At 36.3% G+C, this 17414-nt stretch overlaps 1 protein-coding gene across 1 annotated transcript in view; it reads right to left on the bottom strand.

Annotated features, from left to right (window-relative positions):
• The window catches only part of Diaph2 (diaphanous related formin 2), a 778808-nt gene that overhangs the window by 178155 nt on the left and 583239 nt on the right, over window positions 1–17414 (bottom strand). Inside the window, exon 25 of the mRNA XM_038316977.1 lies at window positions 4687–4822. Coding sequence (XP_038172905.1) covers window positions 4687–4822 — 136 coding nt within the window. The remainder of the gene's footprint in view (window positions 1–4686; window positions 4823–17414) is intronic.

Below are 17414 nucleotides of genomic sequence, written 5' to 3'. Positions count from 1 at the left end.
TGGCAGAGAGAGAACATGCAAATTTATAAGATCAGAAATAAAAAGGGGGATATAACCACAGACACAGAGGAAATTTAGAGAATCATTAGTTCTTACTACAAAAGCTTGTATGCCACAAAATTGGAAAATGTAAAAGAAATGGACACTTTTTTAGATAAGTACCATATACCAAAGTTAAACCAGGACCAGGTGAACAATCTAAATAGACCTGTTAGTCGCGAAGAATTAGAAACTGTTATCAAAAACCTCCCTACCAAAAAAAAGCCCAGGACCTGATGGTTTCAATGCAGAATTCTACCAGAACTTCCAAGAAGACCTAATACCTATACTCCTTAATGTATTTCACAAAATAGAAACAGAACAGTCATTGCCAAATTCCTTTTATGAAGCTACAGTTACCCTGATACCAAAAGCACACAAAGACTCAACCAAGAAAGAGAATTACAGGCCAATCTCACTCATGAACAGTGACGCAAAAATTCTCAATAAAATACTGGCAAACCGAATCCAAGAACACATTAAAAAATTATCCCTTGTGATCAAGTAGGCTTCATCCCAGAGATGCAGGGCTGGTTCAACATACGAAAATCTATCAATGTAATCCATCATATAAATAAACTGAAGGAAAAAAAAAACATATGATCATCTCATTAGATGCTGAAAAAGCATTTGACAAAGTTCAATACTCCTTTAAGATAAAGGTCTTGGAGAGATTAGGGATACAAGGGTCATTCCTAAATATAATAAAGGCTATATACAGCAAGCTGACAGCTAACATCAAATTAAATGGAGAGAAACTCAAGGCCATGCCACTAAATTCAGGAACACGACAAGGCTGTCCACTCTCTCCTTATCTCTTCAATATAGTGCTTGAAGTTCTAGCAATAGCAATAAGACAACATAAGGGGATTAAGGGAATTCAAACTGGAAAGGAAGAAGTTAAACTTTCGTTATTTGCAGATGATATGATAGTGTACATAAGCGACCCTAAAACTCCACCAAAGAACTCCTACAGCTGATAAACTCCTTCAGTAACGTGGCAGGATACAAGATCAACTCCAAAAAATCAGTTGCCTTCCTATACACAAAGGATAAGGAAGCAGAGAGGAAAATCAGAGAAGTATCACCTTTCCCTGATAGCCACAAATAGCATAAAATATCTTGGGGTAACTCTAACCAAGGAAGTGAGGATCTATTTGACAAGAACTTTAAGTCTTTGAAGAAAGAAATTGAAGAGGATACCAGAAAATGGAAGAATCTTCCTTGCTCTTGGATTGGGAGGATCAATGTAGTAAAAATGCCAATTCTACCAAAGGCCATCTATAGATTTAATGCAATCCCCATCAAGGTCCCAAGAAAATTCTTCATAGATCTTGAGAGAATAATAATCAACTTTATATGGGAAAGCAAAAAAACCAGGATAGCCTAAACAATGTCATACAATAAAGGAACTTCTGGAGGTATTACCATCCCTGACTTCAAACTCTATTACAGAGCTACAGTATTGAAAATAGCTTGGTATTGGCATAAAAACAGAGAATTCGACCAATGGAATTGAATAGAAGAACTGGATTTTAACCCACAAACCTATGAACACCTGATTTTCAATAAAGGAGCTAAAAGTACACAATAGAAGAAAGAAGGCATCTTTAACAAATGGTGCTGGCATAACGGGATGTCAACCTGTAGAAGAATGAAAATAGATCCATATCTATCACCATGCACAAAACTCAAGTCCAAATGGATTAACGACCTCAATATCAATCTGAACACACTGAACCTGATAGAGGGGAAAGTGGGAATTACTCTACAACATATGGGCACAGGAGACCACTTCCTACATATAAGCCCAGCAGCACAGACATTAAGGGCAACGTTGAATAAATGGGACCTCCTGAAACTGAGAATCTTCTGTAAAGCAAAGGACACTGTCACTAAGACAAAAAGGCAGCCTACTGACTGGGAGAAGATCTTTACCAACCCTGCAACTGACAAAGGTCTGATCTCCAAAATATATAAAGAACTCAAGAAACTAGACTTTAAAATGCTAATTAACCCAATTAAAAAATGGGGCTCTGAAATGAACAGAGAATTATCAACAGAAGAAGTTCAAATGGCCAAAAGACACTTAAGGTCATGCTCAACCTCCTTAGTGATCAGGGAAATGCAAATCAAAACAACTTTGAGATACCATCTTACACCTGTCAGAATGGCTAAAATCAAAAACACCAATGATAGCCTTTGCTGGAGAGGTTGTGGAGTAAGAGGTACACTCATCCATTGCTGGTGGTAATGCAAACTTGTGCAACCACTTTGGAAAGCAGTGTGGCGGTTTCTCTGGAAATTCGGGATCAACCTACCCCAGGACCCAGGAATACCACTCTTGGGAATATATCCAAGAGTTGCCCTACCATATTACAAAAACATTTGTTCAACTATGTTTATAGCAGCATTATTTGTAATAGCCAGATCCTGGAAACAACCTAGATGCCCTTCAATGGAAGAATGGATGAAGAAAGTATGGAACATATATACATATTAGAGTACTACTCTGCGGTAAGTACTACTCCTAGGTTTCATCTTCATGCAGGGTTGTTTCTTAAAAATTTTTCTTAAATATCTCCATCTTAAAGGTTTCTTTCCAAGGCAATTGAAAACTGAACATGGTCAAATGATATTATTCATGCAACTCTCACAACCAAATCTGTCTTATTATTGAATGTTCCTTTTTGTGAATATATTCCTTTCTTCAGTGCTTTCATCTCTCAGTTCCTACATGTAAGCAATCACCAGAGACCGTCAGCTCTACTTTTTGACACTCTTCTTGTGATGCTTAATTTTATGTGTCAACTTGACTGAGCAACAAGGTCCAGAAATTTGGTTAAACATTAACCTGGATGCTTCTGTGAGGATATTTTTGGAAGATTCTAGCTTACAAACTGATGGGCTTGAATAAAGCAGATTGTATTGTCTTACAAGATCTCACTGATCTCACTGATCAACTGAACATCTTAGTAATATGAAAAGATGCATTTTACTCAAGCGAGAAGAAAAGCAGTCTTAGACTTTGCTGTCCCCTGAATTTCTAGCCTGTGGTCCTTCCCTGTAGATTCTGGACTTGTCACTTTCCATAAGCACATGGGCCAATACTGTCAAATGTCTGTTTTGGATCATAGTAAATGCTACAGAACAGTTGCTATTAATGCTGATGGATAGAGGCAAGGATAAGTGTAAAGATTCTGTAGTCAAACAACTTCCTTTTTATTTCAGTGCTAACACTTGCTTTTTGTGTACCCTATTGGGGCAAATTCCTTAAACTGTGCAACCCTCAGTTTCTTATCCAACCATTGAGACAGTTACAGTATCCACTGCATAGAAATAGAAGGATTGACTTGAAATGTTTCTTAGAATGTAGTAAATCTCAGAATACTTCTTTTTATATGATAAATATTATAAAAGTGCTTACAATTTTTCTTATTGCTAAATACAACAAAAAGTGCTCCAATATCAAGCATACTACATTGTATCTTGATCAGATGTGGTTTCTTTTTAATTTAACCCTGTGGACCTCTTAGTCCTGAGAGAGAAGTGTCTCCTTTCTCCCTGCTGTGAACGCTACTTTCTTAAGGAAAACAGCCATGCCTTCCACGCTTAACTTTTCAGTGCAGACACTTGAGTCCGTATCACTTTGCTTTGTCTCTGTCCACCTGGCCCCTCACCACTCCATCTGTTTGTAGATAAAGTATCCTTCATTCTGTAGCTTAGTCTGGGCTTACGTTTGTGATCTTCCTATTTCTACTTCCTCAGTGTTGTGAATATAGATCTATGCCACCATTTTGAGCATTTTGCCCTGTTCTTCGAAATATAAACAAAAAACAAACAAAAAAAAACCCCACCTACCTCTAACATACGGCCATTCTTACTAGCTGAGAGAACACGCAGTGGATACTACTGTGGATTCACCAGGAATACATACTTAGCCTCACAGCTGAGCAAGATGTTCTGCAGTAGTCCCCCTCCACTGGTAATAGTGCTGTCAATATTTATTATGAATTAAAATGTACAAGTCCCTAAGGAGGACCATTGTCACGGCACTGTCAAACAGATACATGCCTACAAAGTGAAATGAAGGTCTGAACCTCATCTCCCTAGTCCAGCTTTTCACTTCTTACCTCACTCTCTACTTCCTTCATGATGGCCTTCTCGAGAACACATTATCACAACAAATAAATGAAAACAAGATGGCAACAATATAATACCTCATATTGATTACACATAATTCTCAGAATCTAGTGGAGAAGAATAAGAAATAAAACGGCAACATGAGAGAAATCTAAGAGAAAAAAAGTAGTAATAGTGTGAGTTTCCTCCCAAGAAGGAAATCAATTTCTAATTTAAAAATTTTAAAAATTAAATCACTTTATACTGTATGCATCTTCATAATAGTCAACTGCTTTTATGGTAGGGGGATTGAAGATAGAATCTAGGGTAAAGTGCATGCTAAGTAACTGCCCCATCACTCAGCAATATGATCAGACCTTCTCTATATATTAGTATGTTATACTATGAATTAATTTTTAAGATAGTCTCACTAAGCTGCAACAAATTGTCTGGACACAGCAATCTTCATGCCTTGCAGGCCTGTGCTGTCACAGCTTTCTCAAAGCATTGGAAATGGTTTTGTACCTTTGTTTATATCAATGAGCTGCTTCTTCTTCTTCTGGCGTTCCAGTTTCTCTTGTTCAGCTTTCTCTTTTGCAAGTTTTGCCCTCCTGCTCTTCTCTTCCATTTCTTTTCTCTTATGGTTTTCTTTCAGTGCTTCCTAAAGACAAAAATAACATAAAATAAATCAAGTCTATTTTTCTACACACTATATAACAGAGAAGGTGTGCAGTTTAAAACTTCTACAAGTTTGCAGAAATGAGAAATTTTCATAGCAGTCTCAGAGTGTGGGCATATACTGTTTCTTGACAGAGACAAATAATTAGCCTTAAGACATCTCTTCTGAAAAAAATATTGAAAATAACCTTTTCAGTTCTCACTATGTGTTGTGGCAGAAAAATGTGCTTATCTATGTTGTAGCTTTAACAATGAAAATACTTTCTTCATTGTTAAAATATGAACAATTTTTTATATACAAAGTAAGAATTTCTTCTCTTATTGAAATTTTTCCTGTTATCTGCAAAATGGGTTAAAAAAAATCTACCTCCTAGGATATTTGTGATGAGAAATGAGATGAATACTTGAAGTACTTCCAGCAGAACCTAATACATTATAATCAAGGTATTTTCGTCTGCGATGAGGAGGTGGTTGTGTTGCTGGTGGAATGATTACACCTAATGATGCAGGATGTGAAACAATCACCTGCAAGTTTTAGAGCTTTTTATATGGTGAGACTGTTGGAAATGATGAGAGATTTCAAGCTCTTTGATATTTATGGAGTTCCAGTGAATGAGTACATTCCTGTATATGATATCTGAGAAAGTTGAAGCAAAGTGACCAGAAGAAATAATGTCAGCTTCCTTGGAGCTCAAATAAGTCACTACTTTAAAGACACATTAACTATGAGTTCATTCCTTCATGTTTTGTTTTGTTTTCTTTTGATTATGATTGATTAGCTATACATCATAGTATGTGCTTATGTTTATACTTTAGTAAGGTTTATACTTTCCCTAAAACTATATTGTTCCAGCAAGTATAAAAATAAGAAGGTAAAGAAAACCCCAAGAATACATTTACACAGTTTTTGCCTTGAGGAGTCTATACTGAATTTTTTCTTCATGTTAAAGGGCATAATAGTTTAAAACACTCCTGAAAACCCATCTACACAATTCTCCTGGAGTGAAAAGATTGATTTTGTTCTATAAAATCTGCCTGATTTTACCACTGTGGCATCTATTATCCTAGTTAGGCAAATACTCCACACATTAGGCTAAGAGCACACAACTATCTGGCTACTGTAGACAGAATCCAAGATTTCCACTTAAAGTTTAAAGTTCAATTTTACATTTCAGTGCAGTCTCTCAATATTAGCACTACTGTCATTTTGGACCAGATGACTTCTGTTGTTCTTGTTATAGGGGTTGGCCTCTGCATTGGAAGATGTTTGATGGTATCATTGGCTTCTACACACTCGATGCAAATAGCATCACTTACAATGTGACAACCAAATAGGTCTCTTGAGACTGTCAAATGTCACTTGAAAGGCAACATGCCCAAATTGAGAACAAGGGGTTTCAGAGAGAAAATTCAGAGAATAACTGACCAGGGAGTACTCAACCTTAAATGGGGTGCACATATTAGCTCTTCCAAGACTAAGGGAATACCTCAAAGGAAGGAAGGAAGAACATAAGCGATAGAAGGTATGAAGAAGAACTATGAAACCCTGTCTAATGGGTATGATATGGCCATGGTACTCCTGAACTCACAATAACTACTGTTGCTTCCACAGAGCCTGCATAAGACCAAGTCCATCAACACTAATCCACAGATGGGACAAACATGGGGAATCTAATGGCAGTCTATGGCTGCTGAGGGAGAGGGAAGTCATGGTTTTCGGTTTTCAGTGATGTGGCCACTAGTGGGTTACTCAGAAACCAGTGAAAAGCTTTATGTCCATTCCACCATGAGTAGCCCTGCTTAAGCTTATTGTGCTATAAAGAAAAAAAAATAAAAGACTTGAAAATAGAATATAGACTTGGTGAGAGGTGGGTGGGAGCTGGTGGGGACAGAGGAGGCTGAGAAAAGGTGGAAAGTTAGTATGACCAAAACATACTCCATACATGTATGAAATTGTAAAAATAAACAAATTAATAATAATTAGAAAACTATCCACTGCTGACTCAGAATCAATTTACCTTTTCTAAATGTGGAAACTTCTAAATGATTTTTAAGTATTTAGCCAGGATCAGACATTTATGCAATTTGAAGGGTAAGCAGGTAATCCTTGTCTTTTCATTCAATATTTAGTATTTGTTTTATTCTTCAAGAAAGAAGGCAATGTAAATGTGGCATAAAAAGCACAAGAAACAACATTAAAAATAAATGAAGTTTCATCAAACTTAAAAAAATTGCTCATCAAATGAAACAGTTGGTCTGACAGGTTAGCACAGTGGTAGATGTCGTCCTTGCTATGCACAAAGCCCTGGGTTAAATCCCTGCCTCACAAAGTTCATTCCTTAGTTAAATAATAATAAGAAGAAAACGACACTGTTAAGAAAGTGAGGAGATGCCCTCAGAATGGGAGAAATATTTACAAACCACGTATTTCATAAGAGCATTAAAAATACCGAAGAAAAGAAAAATAGTTCCAAAAGATGGTAAAAGACTTTATGATCTATCAAGTTATCTTCGAATAGAAATGAATATTATAAAATAAATATTTGGTAAAGGCTAGAAAGCACAAGTTGCCCTAAAAAAGAAAACAATAAGAAAAGGCATTATATATTTTGGCCACAAGATGAAGAAGTTGCATGATTTCTGGTAAGTTCCATGAAAGGAGGTAAGCAGCAGAAAACAGAAAGGTGGCCAGTCCTGTATATACTGTTGTTGTTATTATTATTACTTTATTATTGGACAAATCTTTTACGTGCTAAACAGTTACCAAGATCCAGGTGAACTCTGGTATTTTTAATCTAATGGACTATTTCAGTTGAAGACTACTGTCACAAGGGGGCTTTTCAACAAATTTATTAAGGTGGAGAAATAGCCTGGTAACTTTCATTTGTCATCTTTTTAGTGCAACTCCTTCTGCCCTCCCTCCCTCCCTCCCTTCCTCCTTCTTTAGTGTGTGTGTGTGTGTGTGTGTGTGTGTGTGTGTGTGTGTGTGTATGTGTGTGTGTGTGTGTATGAAAAAGACCTTCTATATTACAGGCTGGCCATACACTTCATATGTAATAGAGGATGGCTTTGAACTTCTGATCATTATGAAGCTCCCTTCTGAATGTTGGGAACATAAGGCATAAACACTCCAGTACCCCATGATGTTAAGTGGACCTTGGAACTGGACCCAGAGCTTCTTTCAGGAAGCCCTTTACAAACTGAACTATAATCCTAGTGTTCTTACAACATCCTAAAATCCCTGAGATGACAAAAGTGGTTTTACATTTGGTATGCTAACAGATCTATAAATTGGGGGTAGCTCCTCTCACAGAAGTTTCTGCACTTGAAGTTGGCCACGTTTCCTCCTGTGTATCATTTCACCTGCTTGTTTATTTGTATCTTTTCAAGTATTATTAACAGTAAGCTGATGCTGGGAGCCCCCAGATCTTGAATTTCTTGTAAACAACTTTTTTTTCCATCTGCTCTGAGACAGCCTGCAGCTGCTCTGAGCATGAGACCCTCAACAGTTCCTGATGGCAGGAAAGTGATTTCTGGTGGGTTTGGCTGGGGCGTTGCTATCAGTTAAGGATCCCTATATAAGCGGCTTTGGTACACAATAAAGGGGGCATACTTAGGGCATTCTTGTTTCAAGGATGACCTGTGTCTCTGTCTCTCTGTGAGTCTTTGTGTGTTTCAGTCTCCAGCCCCTTTCCCGTTTCACGAACTGTATGGTGGCGCATAGAGCGCAGATGGGCATGGTGCGCTACAAGCTGGTAAAAAATGTTATCTAGAATATCATGAACTACTTCAGGAAGTTAGTCTATTCTAAGAAAGGATAGGGTCAGGGAAACAAAACAAGGTCTGGCCTGGCTTCGGAAGTGGGAATGGAAATAGGCTTGGTGACTAAATCCTCAAACTTTGGGATCTGATACTATCTCCAAGTGGGTCATGTCAGAGATCAAATTAGAGAATATCCATCCAGCTATTGTCCACACTGCATTGTACTAGGGAGAAATGGCTATATCTTTTGAGGTCAATGAAATCTTCTGTTACGATTGTTGTGGTATGAAAGCAGAGGAAACATTCTGTTGTTCTATATCTCCTTACTCTGACTATAACAGCTATCCTTTAGTGGAAATTTATTATGTTCCTAGTGTTCATAAGACATATAATCTAATCTCTATAAAGATAAAAGAACTTATGCAAGTATTATTTAATCACATTTATGGAAGATGAAAATCAGTTCAGATTGATGAAGTGACATGTCCCAGGCTATACAAGTACTTAACTTCTAGAACCATTTATGGTTTCTTGGCATCCTCAACTATGTTCATGTAGACTATACCCAAGTGGAGCTGTTGTAAAAATTAGAGGATGCTTGGATATATTTGAATTTCAGATCAACTATGAGTAATTTTTTGAATCTAAGTATATTCTATACAATATTTAGGACACAAACCACAGAAATAATATAATATCTAGTATACGTTGACACTAAAAAGTTATAATTTACCTAAAATTCAAATTTTAGTGGCCATCTTGTGATTTATTTATTTATTTTTCTTTCTTCTTTTGCTTTTTGACAAAGGGTCTTGATATGTAGGTCAGGTTAGAATTTACTATATAGCCCAGACTAAGTTCAATCTTTTTTTTTAAAAAAAAAAAAAAAACAGTATTTTTATTTTACTGCCCATCCAACATTAACCACATTACATGAAAACACATAGAATTCACTCTTAAAATTAACCACATTTAAACCAGACATGAAATAAGACATTTTTGAATAAAGCAACAATAAATCAAAATTCTAAAATTAAATTTTAGTACAGATTTACATGTTTGTCAATTAGTCACTCAACATTAATCTTAAACATTTTGTAAACCGTATAATGAATAAAAATTTCATATCAAGTTGAAGGAATACTACTAAATTCAATCTTGTGATCCTCATTATTTAGACCCCAAAGTATCAGGATTACAGGCATGTGCATCCAGGCCTGGTCTGCAAGTTGCTTTTTCATTTGACAAATCTGAAAATTCTTTTCTCAAGCCTCTACTTATTTTTACATGTATATTTTGAATTATTAGGCTATCTAATGAACACTATACAAATTATTATATTAAAATACCCAAATATAAAGTGTTTTAAGATCAGAAATGCTGATAAATATTATTGAAGTAGGCTTTACATTGTCGATTGTCTTGAATCATGCTACTTCTGCAACATTCTTCACATATTCCTTTAAAAGTTGTTTTTGATAAAATTCTATGTTATAAAAACAGGAGCATATATAAAAAATCATAGCTTATACAACTTAGGATGGTAGACAATAAGGTAATCACTAATATCAAGGACTCCAAGGAAGTAATTTGGCAGCGATAAAAATAGACTACATTTCTGAATGAAACAGAGGCTTTAATGAATATCTAGCAAAATATGCAGGAAACTTAAATATTAAGTACATCAATTCTCATAACAGTGATTTCATATCAATGACCTCTAATTTTGTTAGAATAAAAAGAAATCTGAAGATTCATTTAACATCTAAAAACACAGGAGCTGATAATGAGGGAGAGAACTCTTTAGAGGGATGAATTCTTATCACCTTGATTATTATAAAACTAAAAACTAAAAAACAAAAGCATGAGAAGAAACATTAAGGTAAGTTTAAAATAATCAAATAATTGACAACTTTTAGTAGTATTATATTATTTGTCCAACCTCAGTGGACATTTTAACACACATGCACATGTATATGCACACACACACATACACACACACACACACACACACACTTTCATACTTTAAGTAGGCATCATTGTTTCTTATTGTGGAGAATGCCAACTAATTAAATTCTGTACTTCTACAGGAAAGTACTCTGTTAAAGGATGCTAAGTGAAAAATATTTTCATAGTAGCTTCCAACAAGGTAAGAGATATGTTTACAGAATGAAGTCTCAGTTTTACTACTATAACTATCTTTCAAGAATTAGTAAAAAGTATCTTGGAGACATACCAAATAGTACAGGTTATTGCCATTGCTCTTCGCTGCCTACCATAATGTGATGGCAAAATCCTGTTGTTGGAAACAACATATATATTGGCCACAGGACATGGAGAAATCCATTTGGTACTGACTAGGAAGCATTTTCATTGTTGGCTAGCTTTCATAGTACTGGAAGGTACTATGTGGACATCTGGGAAATAAATAATTAACAGTCTTATTTGGTTGTGAACTCTGTGAAGGATAGTAACAATCAGAGTGGCAAGGTATGTCCATGCATGCAATAGTGGCATATGTTATGAGGGTAACAAACTGCTTTATTATTGGCTGCAATGCCTACTCCACAGGAGGAAATTCATGTCTGTCACTGTAAATCTTCCCAAGAATCCATGTTTGGGGATGTCACAGGCCCCATAGTATCAGACTATCACTAAATTTGTACCTTTATAACCATAGATTAGTATAGCTCTCAGAACTCATCAGAAAAGTTTCTTTGTGCAGTGGATAGTGGCTAAGGCAGAAACTTTTCAAATACGGAGATTACATCATTTCTTTACAATTTGTATCAGTACAGGGGATTCACTGGTATGCCTAAAGTTTTACAGAAAAAGTCAAAGAATCAGCCTACACTGCCAACCTGTGGGATGTTGCCAACCATGTACAGGACTGTACTTGTCCATTTAGTTAATCTTCCTGGAAATCTTTCCTCTCTTTTCCTTTTCAAAATTCTCCCTCCTAACATTTTACTTTACAGATTGGCTTTGACTGCCCTGGCTGCTAGTGAGCCTTCTATAATTTTCTATATTTTCCTGGAAGCCAGATCAAAGAGCTGTAAAGATACAAATCTTAATGTATCATGTCACAAAGTAATGTACAGGTAATCTGGGCTGTGGTCTTATCTGCTGGTGAAAAATCGTAAATACTTTTGGTAGTAGTAAACCAGGATGCACATTTGTCCAAATTTTCCTCTTTCATTTTCAAGTGATAACGTCAGGTTCCAAATGAGAAGCTTATGATGAGCTTTTTAGCATTTGACTGAGAATTTGAAGAACCACATGATTGCAGGAGGAAACCACTGCAGTCATTCGTTAGAATTTTCAGCAGTAATCATGACCAAATTAAGGCTTTCCATTAAGGAAAGGAAAAATCCTATTCTTTAATTAATAGCAAACAGCATTAAATAGTCCTTCTCTATAGTTTCATTTGCTTAAAGGGCATATTGGATTGAAGAAGTCACGAAAATGCTCAGAGCAATGAGTTTTCAACTTTGGCAACCAGACTTGGAGAGTCAGAGCCTCTTAAGACTTTATAAGCACTATAATACTGCTAAACTTTTTCTTTCCCAGAGATTTCCACTTATTATGGCACAAGTGACCTTTAAAGTTCCTCTTATGAAAGATCTCATGAATACTTCATCAACCAATCAGCTACAATTGCAACAGAGGTATAACTTTCTTACTTACTGGCGTAATTGAAACCTTGATTAGCTTCCTCAAGTAGTTAGGTGACTCAGTAACAGACACTGAACAAATATACTGATAGCACAGCTAGATGGTGCTAAGAGTCTTGCTCTTTAACCTATGTAAATATGGTATGAATCACAGATGTGTGATGTGCCACAGGTAATGCAAAAACCAAATAGAACTTTTCTCTTCTCTTTGATTTTTATATTCCTTGCTTTCTACAGACAATGTTGGTCTTTGTCCATCTCATTTCTGGACTGTACTTTCCTCTCCCACATTTTTTTAACCTTCCACTGAAACTGCTGTATTTGTTTGTGGGGCAGAAAAAATACATTTATTACAATCCACTATCCTTCCAATAGTTTACAAAGCCTTATATACTATCACTCGATAGAAAATCTCTGACCTGATCTCCCCATTGCCCATTATCTTCCAGTCTCATTAGTCTCTTTGCTTAGCTTGAAATTTTACACCTGTATTCCCTCTAGGCTTTCACATACCTACATCCACTCTCTTTTTTAATGTCCCCACTCCCACTACATTTTCCCTGACCATCTTATACAGTAGAACCCCTGAACTCTGTCTCCCTCTTTCCTACTGCTGAATTCAGAACATAAAAGGTCAAAACCTAGTTAAACTTTCCATACTCTTCAGTTTCTTGGAATTAGCATCTGGAGCTGGTTGATTTACATAATAACAGTTTTCAGCCTGGGAGTTCTCCCAACATTAAATTACCAAGAACATCTCCACACATAGTTCCCCATACACCTCATATTTCTTTAGTGTAAAAAAAAAATCATAGCAGCTTTGAAAAAAAAAAAAAACCACTAAGGTACTTTGGAAAGGTGGCTTTCTTTCTAATTATCTAGAGGCTTTGGGTCACTGAAATCTATCTAAACGTGTTTTCTTAGAAATGCCAATACTGAGTGTTTCTGAGGCTTGTGACTTGTCGTAGTGATATAGCTCAGTTTTCTGCCTAGAAATTTCCTTTGGACGGAGATTAGCCCTTACTCAGAGCCCCCAAGGTTAAGAGAAATGATGCACGCTAATTTCAAAAGTGAGGTGTTCACTTTCAAGGAGATATTTACAGGGTCCTGAAGTATTAACACCATACAGTTTCTCAGTAATCTTTTATTTTAAGACAAAATGATTTCTGATTTGGCTAGATGGTTTGTATAAAAGGTTTGGTGAGCAATCTGTAGAAATGACTCCCCTTTGGCAGGGGACAGCTCATGGAAGAAACAAATGTGCTCCAGGTGAGAAAGGCAGCTGAATGAATTCAAGTAAGTGCACACTGAAGAAGCCCTCTTTTATTCTGCACAACCAGCTCACTGCTCATACTCCTTAGGAAACAAATAAAAAATTAATGTGTCTTTCACTTGCAGTACATATCTGGAGGTTTGACAGACAAACAGATCTTTGCACACCAGCATGGTCGTGAAGAGAATCTCAAAGGTAAATTATTAAAAACAAGAAGAAAGAAAAAAGACTGTTATGTGCAAATTTCCTTGGATATTAAACTTGCAGTTGGTTACAAAGCGGTCATGCGCCAATAATGATGGCTGGCTGTGATCCCCAAGGCCTTCTTTGAAAATTTGCCTTACAACTGCAAAAACATGTGATCTGAAGTTGGAGGAAAAACTGTCTCTCCCGTCACAGTCCATTAGTGTGCTGAACTATGATTAGCTAGAAGTTAATCTGCAATCTGTAACATTGAAAAGCTTTTCAAATGCTGCAGGTTTCAGCAGACATTTTTTGTTGTAGGAATGTGAGCATCCATCTTTGCATCTCGGAAAGAAAAACAATTGAGTTCCACATGTCTCTGTGGACCACTATTTGATTAAAATCTATGAAGCGCTTTGAGTGACTATAAGAAATTAATCTATAACTATTTTGAGCTAAAGAAAGAAAATGAAATTCTGAAGTGACTGATACAACATTTTAATGGAAAAGCATCTCAGGGAAGTATGAGTGGAGGAAAATATAGCAATGTTAGTTATAGTTTTGAGGCCTGTATTTGCTGCTTTAATACAGTAAGAAGCTAGAAGAGGCAGCACGATCAATAACGTTGCATTGTTTTGCTTTTCAGTGCTGATTACTCAATGGATGATGCAAGTTATGAACCACCAAGCAAGAGCCCAGCCCTGGCCCCACAAAAAGGTTCTAATATGACCAATGGAGGTGTAGTGAGAAGCATGGGGCAGCATGGATGAGTCTATTAAGTTACCTTGACAAGGAGAATTTATAGACTTGCCCAATAGGAATGGTCCCAGGAAATGTGAGCCTGAGTCCTCTAACTGTAGATAGGGTTCCATGATCTCCCGCAGGAACCTATTTTGATACTGTATCACTTGTGAAAAGGTAATACTTCCTTATGTCTCAGCAAAAGATGTCAGATTTTAAGCCTGAGTCTTGCTTATTGACTTCCGTGTAAAAGAAACCCAGTCAAAATCTTCCTTTAAAATCTTTTCCTAGAGTTGTAGCTCATCTTCAGGACTTACTGGTGTGCCCAAGTTCCACAAAGTGAAGTTAACCTTTGAGAGCAACACAGAATTTACTTTTCAGTTCAGAATGTGAGGTATGGGTAAGGATAGGTTTTAGGGACCTTTGGGAAAAACTGTGGTCTTGAATATAGTCCCCCCCCTCCACTCCAGCTCAATCCTCTTGCCTCAGCCTATTGAATGCAGGGATTGCACAATTTAGTGTTAGTTTCTACAATAAAAACTTCCTCAAAGATGCATTTTTCTTTTAATAACACTTTTAATAGTATCACTCTGGGTCTTTTCTGTATGTTAGACATTATTTTTCAATTCTAGCTTTCTCCATTCTGATATTCCTTCCCCCAGAACAAGAAAACAAAGACGGAAACAATACTCTAAAAGGTGTGCTGTTCTATTCCTACCAGTTTTTGATGCTCACATTATTCTAAAATACAGTTTCTATTTTGTATCATTTTCAAGTGCAACTGTAAAGTTAGATCAGTTCCAATATATCTGTTGCAGCCATCAATCCTCTTTTTAAACAGCCTCCTTAGGAAGTCATAAACTTATTTTGGTGAGGGGATTAATGTGTTTCTAAAATTCCTCTTTCTAACGTGAACTCTGAATCTATTGAAATCAGTTGCATTATTTTACATTCACATTATTTTTAAGCAGAAGTTTTGTTACCCAGTTACATCATCTATTGTACTATAAAACTTGCTTTGATATTATTTTTTGCTAACTTCTGAAACAACAGCAACCTAAATTTCAAAGGTTAAGTGCACCTGGTAAGATCTAAAACATATGCTTAGAGAATTAGAAAACAGGAGCTCCCTAAAAATCAAGGATAAGGTCATTGTCTTTTTTAAAAGATAATAAGAAAGATAAGATTTATTTGACTATACACATTTCTGCTATGTTCTGTAAAAAAGTCACATGTCACATGCCTAATGTATGATAAGTACTGTTTCACTAAAATTCAAGAATCCTTATTTTGTGGTTTATTTGTACCTGGCCTTGTCTCTATACTCTTTGCTTGATGTCCTTATTTTATATTTTATCTCCTATCAATGTAACATGCATATCTAATAATTCTTTTAAAATTCCATCCCATCTTATTTTGAATGAAATACTTGAAATCTCTCTGAATATACAGCCATTTAGGTCTTTTTGGGGCTGATGATGATGGGAGAGACAGGAAAAAAAGAGAAGAGGCAAGGAAGATAAGACAAAAATACTCTGCTTACTATCTAGAGAATTTAGCCTTTCGTGATATGCAGAAAATAGTCATTCATTCTTTCATTCATCCATTCCCAACCATGTTTATCACTAGTTCTAGTCCCTGGATAATCACATGAGGCTTAGTCACTCATGGTACTATGCCGTTACAGAAAGAAGCTCAAGCAATGTTAATTCTCTGTGGCTGTATCTCTTACACTCAGGTCGGGTACTGTCTTAATGGTAGATGGACTAGTTTCCTGGAGTTTATTGTCTACTTCTTTGTAATCATTTTGATAATGAATGTCACTCAGGAAGGAATACAAGTCTTTGGGAATAAGGAGATATTTTTTTTTCTCTTGGACTACAGGGAACTGATTCTTTCATAGAAGTAAATTAAAATGGTTAAGCTCAATTTTCTTTTCACAAAGCTATCTTGATTACCAGTCACAACTCTGTGCTTTTCTAAGTACAAAGTGATTGCTGATTTGTTGCTATCTTCTGAACTATTGACAGCAAGATGTCCTTCAAGTAATTATGGGGCTGCATCTTTCCCTTTATTGATGCTGTCTGAACAATCAGTTTAATTTTCACACACACACACACACACACACACACGCACACACACACACACACACACACACACACACACACACACACACACACACAATCACATATACCATACCAGACAATGAGCAACACAAAATTTAAAAGTGAAGCACTATTGAAAAATGAGAAAGTATAATGATATGACACCTATCAGTGATAGTGGTCCATAAATTAAGCCAATACCAATTAGATTGTTGGTGAGGAAAATGAAATTTCTCTTAAATAGAAGGCAATGGGAGTCCTTATATATCTTATCTTTCCTAAAATGAGAGACTTCAGGGGCTGTGTCACTAATGACCACTGAAAGACACACTCTTTATATATAATGCTATTTATTATATAGGTTTAACATTTCACATTCATTTATATGTCTGTCCATATATTTCTTTTGTGAAAGTTTACTTCAATCTTGCCTACTTTTGCAGCCTCTAAGAAGGTAGACTGTCGGTTAAGCTCACTTCTGTGATATTCTGTGATACCACTGCAATATGCTTTTTGGACAGGCATTCTTTATTTGTATACGTTTGTATTTTTGAGTCACAGTCCTTTTACAGTCTAGATCAGGCTGGGTTCACTTATGTGGTGTAAGCTTACCTTAAACCCCCTGCTTTGGCCTTCAGAGTGCTGGCATTATAGGCATAAGCCATCACACCTGACTCAGATAAACACTCTTAACAATATGTGTAGGGAAGGGAAGAGGGTGAAAGAGAGGGGAGAAGGGTAGGGTTGGGGAGAGCTTGGGGGAGTGGGATGGTTGAGATGGAAAAAGGACGAATATGGGAGCAGGGAAAGAGATATCTTAATTGAGGGAGCCATTTT

Source organism: Arvicola amphibius, chromosome X (genome assembly GCF_903992535.2).
Source record: "Arvicola amphibius chromosome X, mArvAmp1.2, whole genome shotgun sequence".
NCBI lineage: Eukaryota > Metazoa > Chordata > Mammalia > Rodentia > Cricetidae > Arvicola > Arvicola amphibius.
Note: the sequence above shows the minus strand (reverse complement) of the source record. Positions and strands in the feature narration are given on the sequence as shown.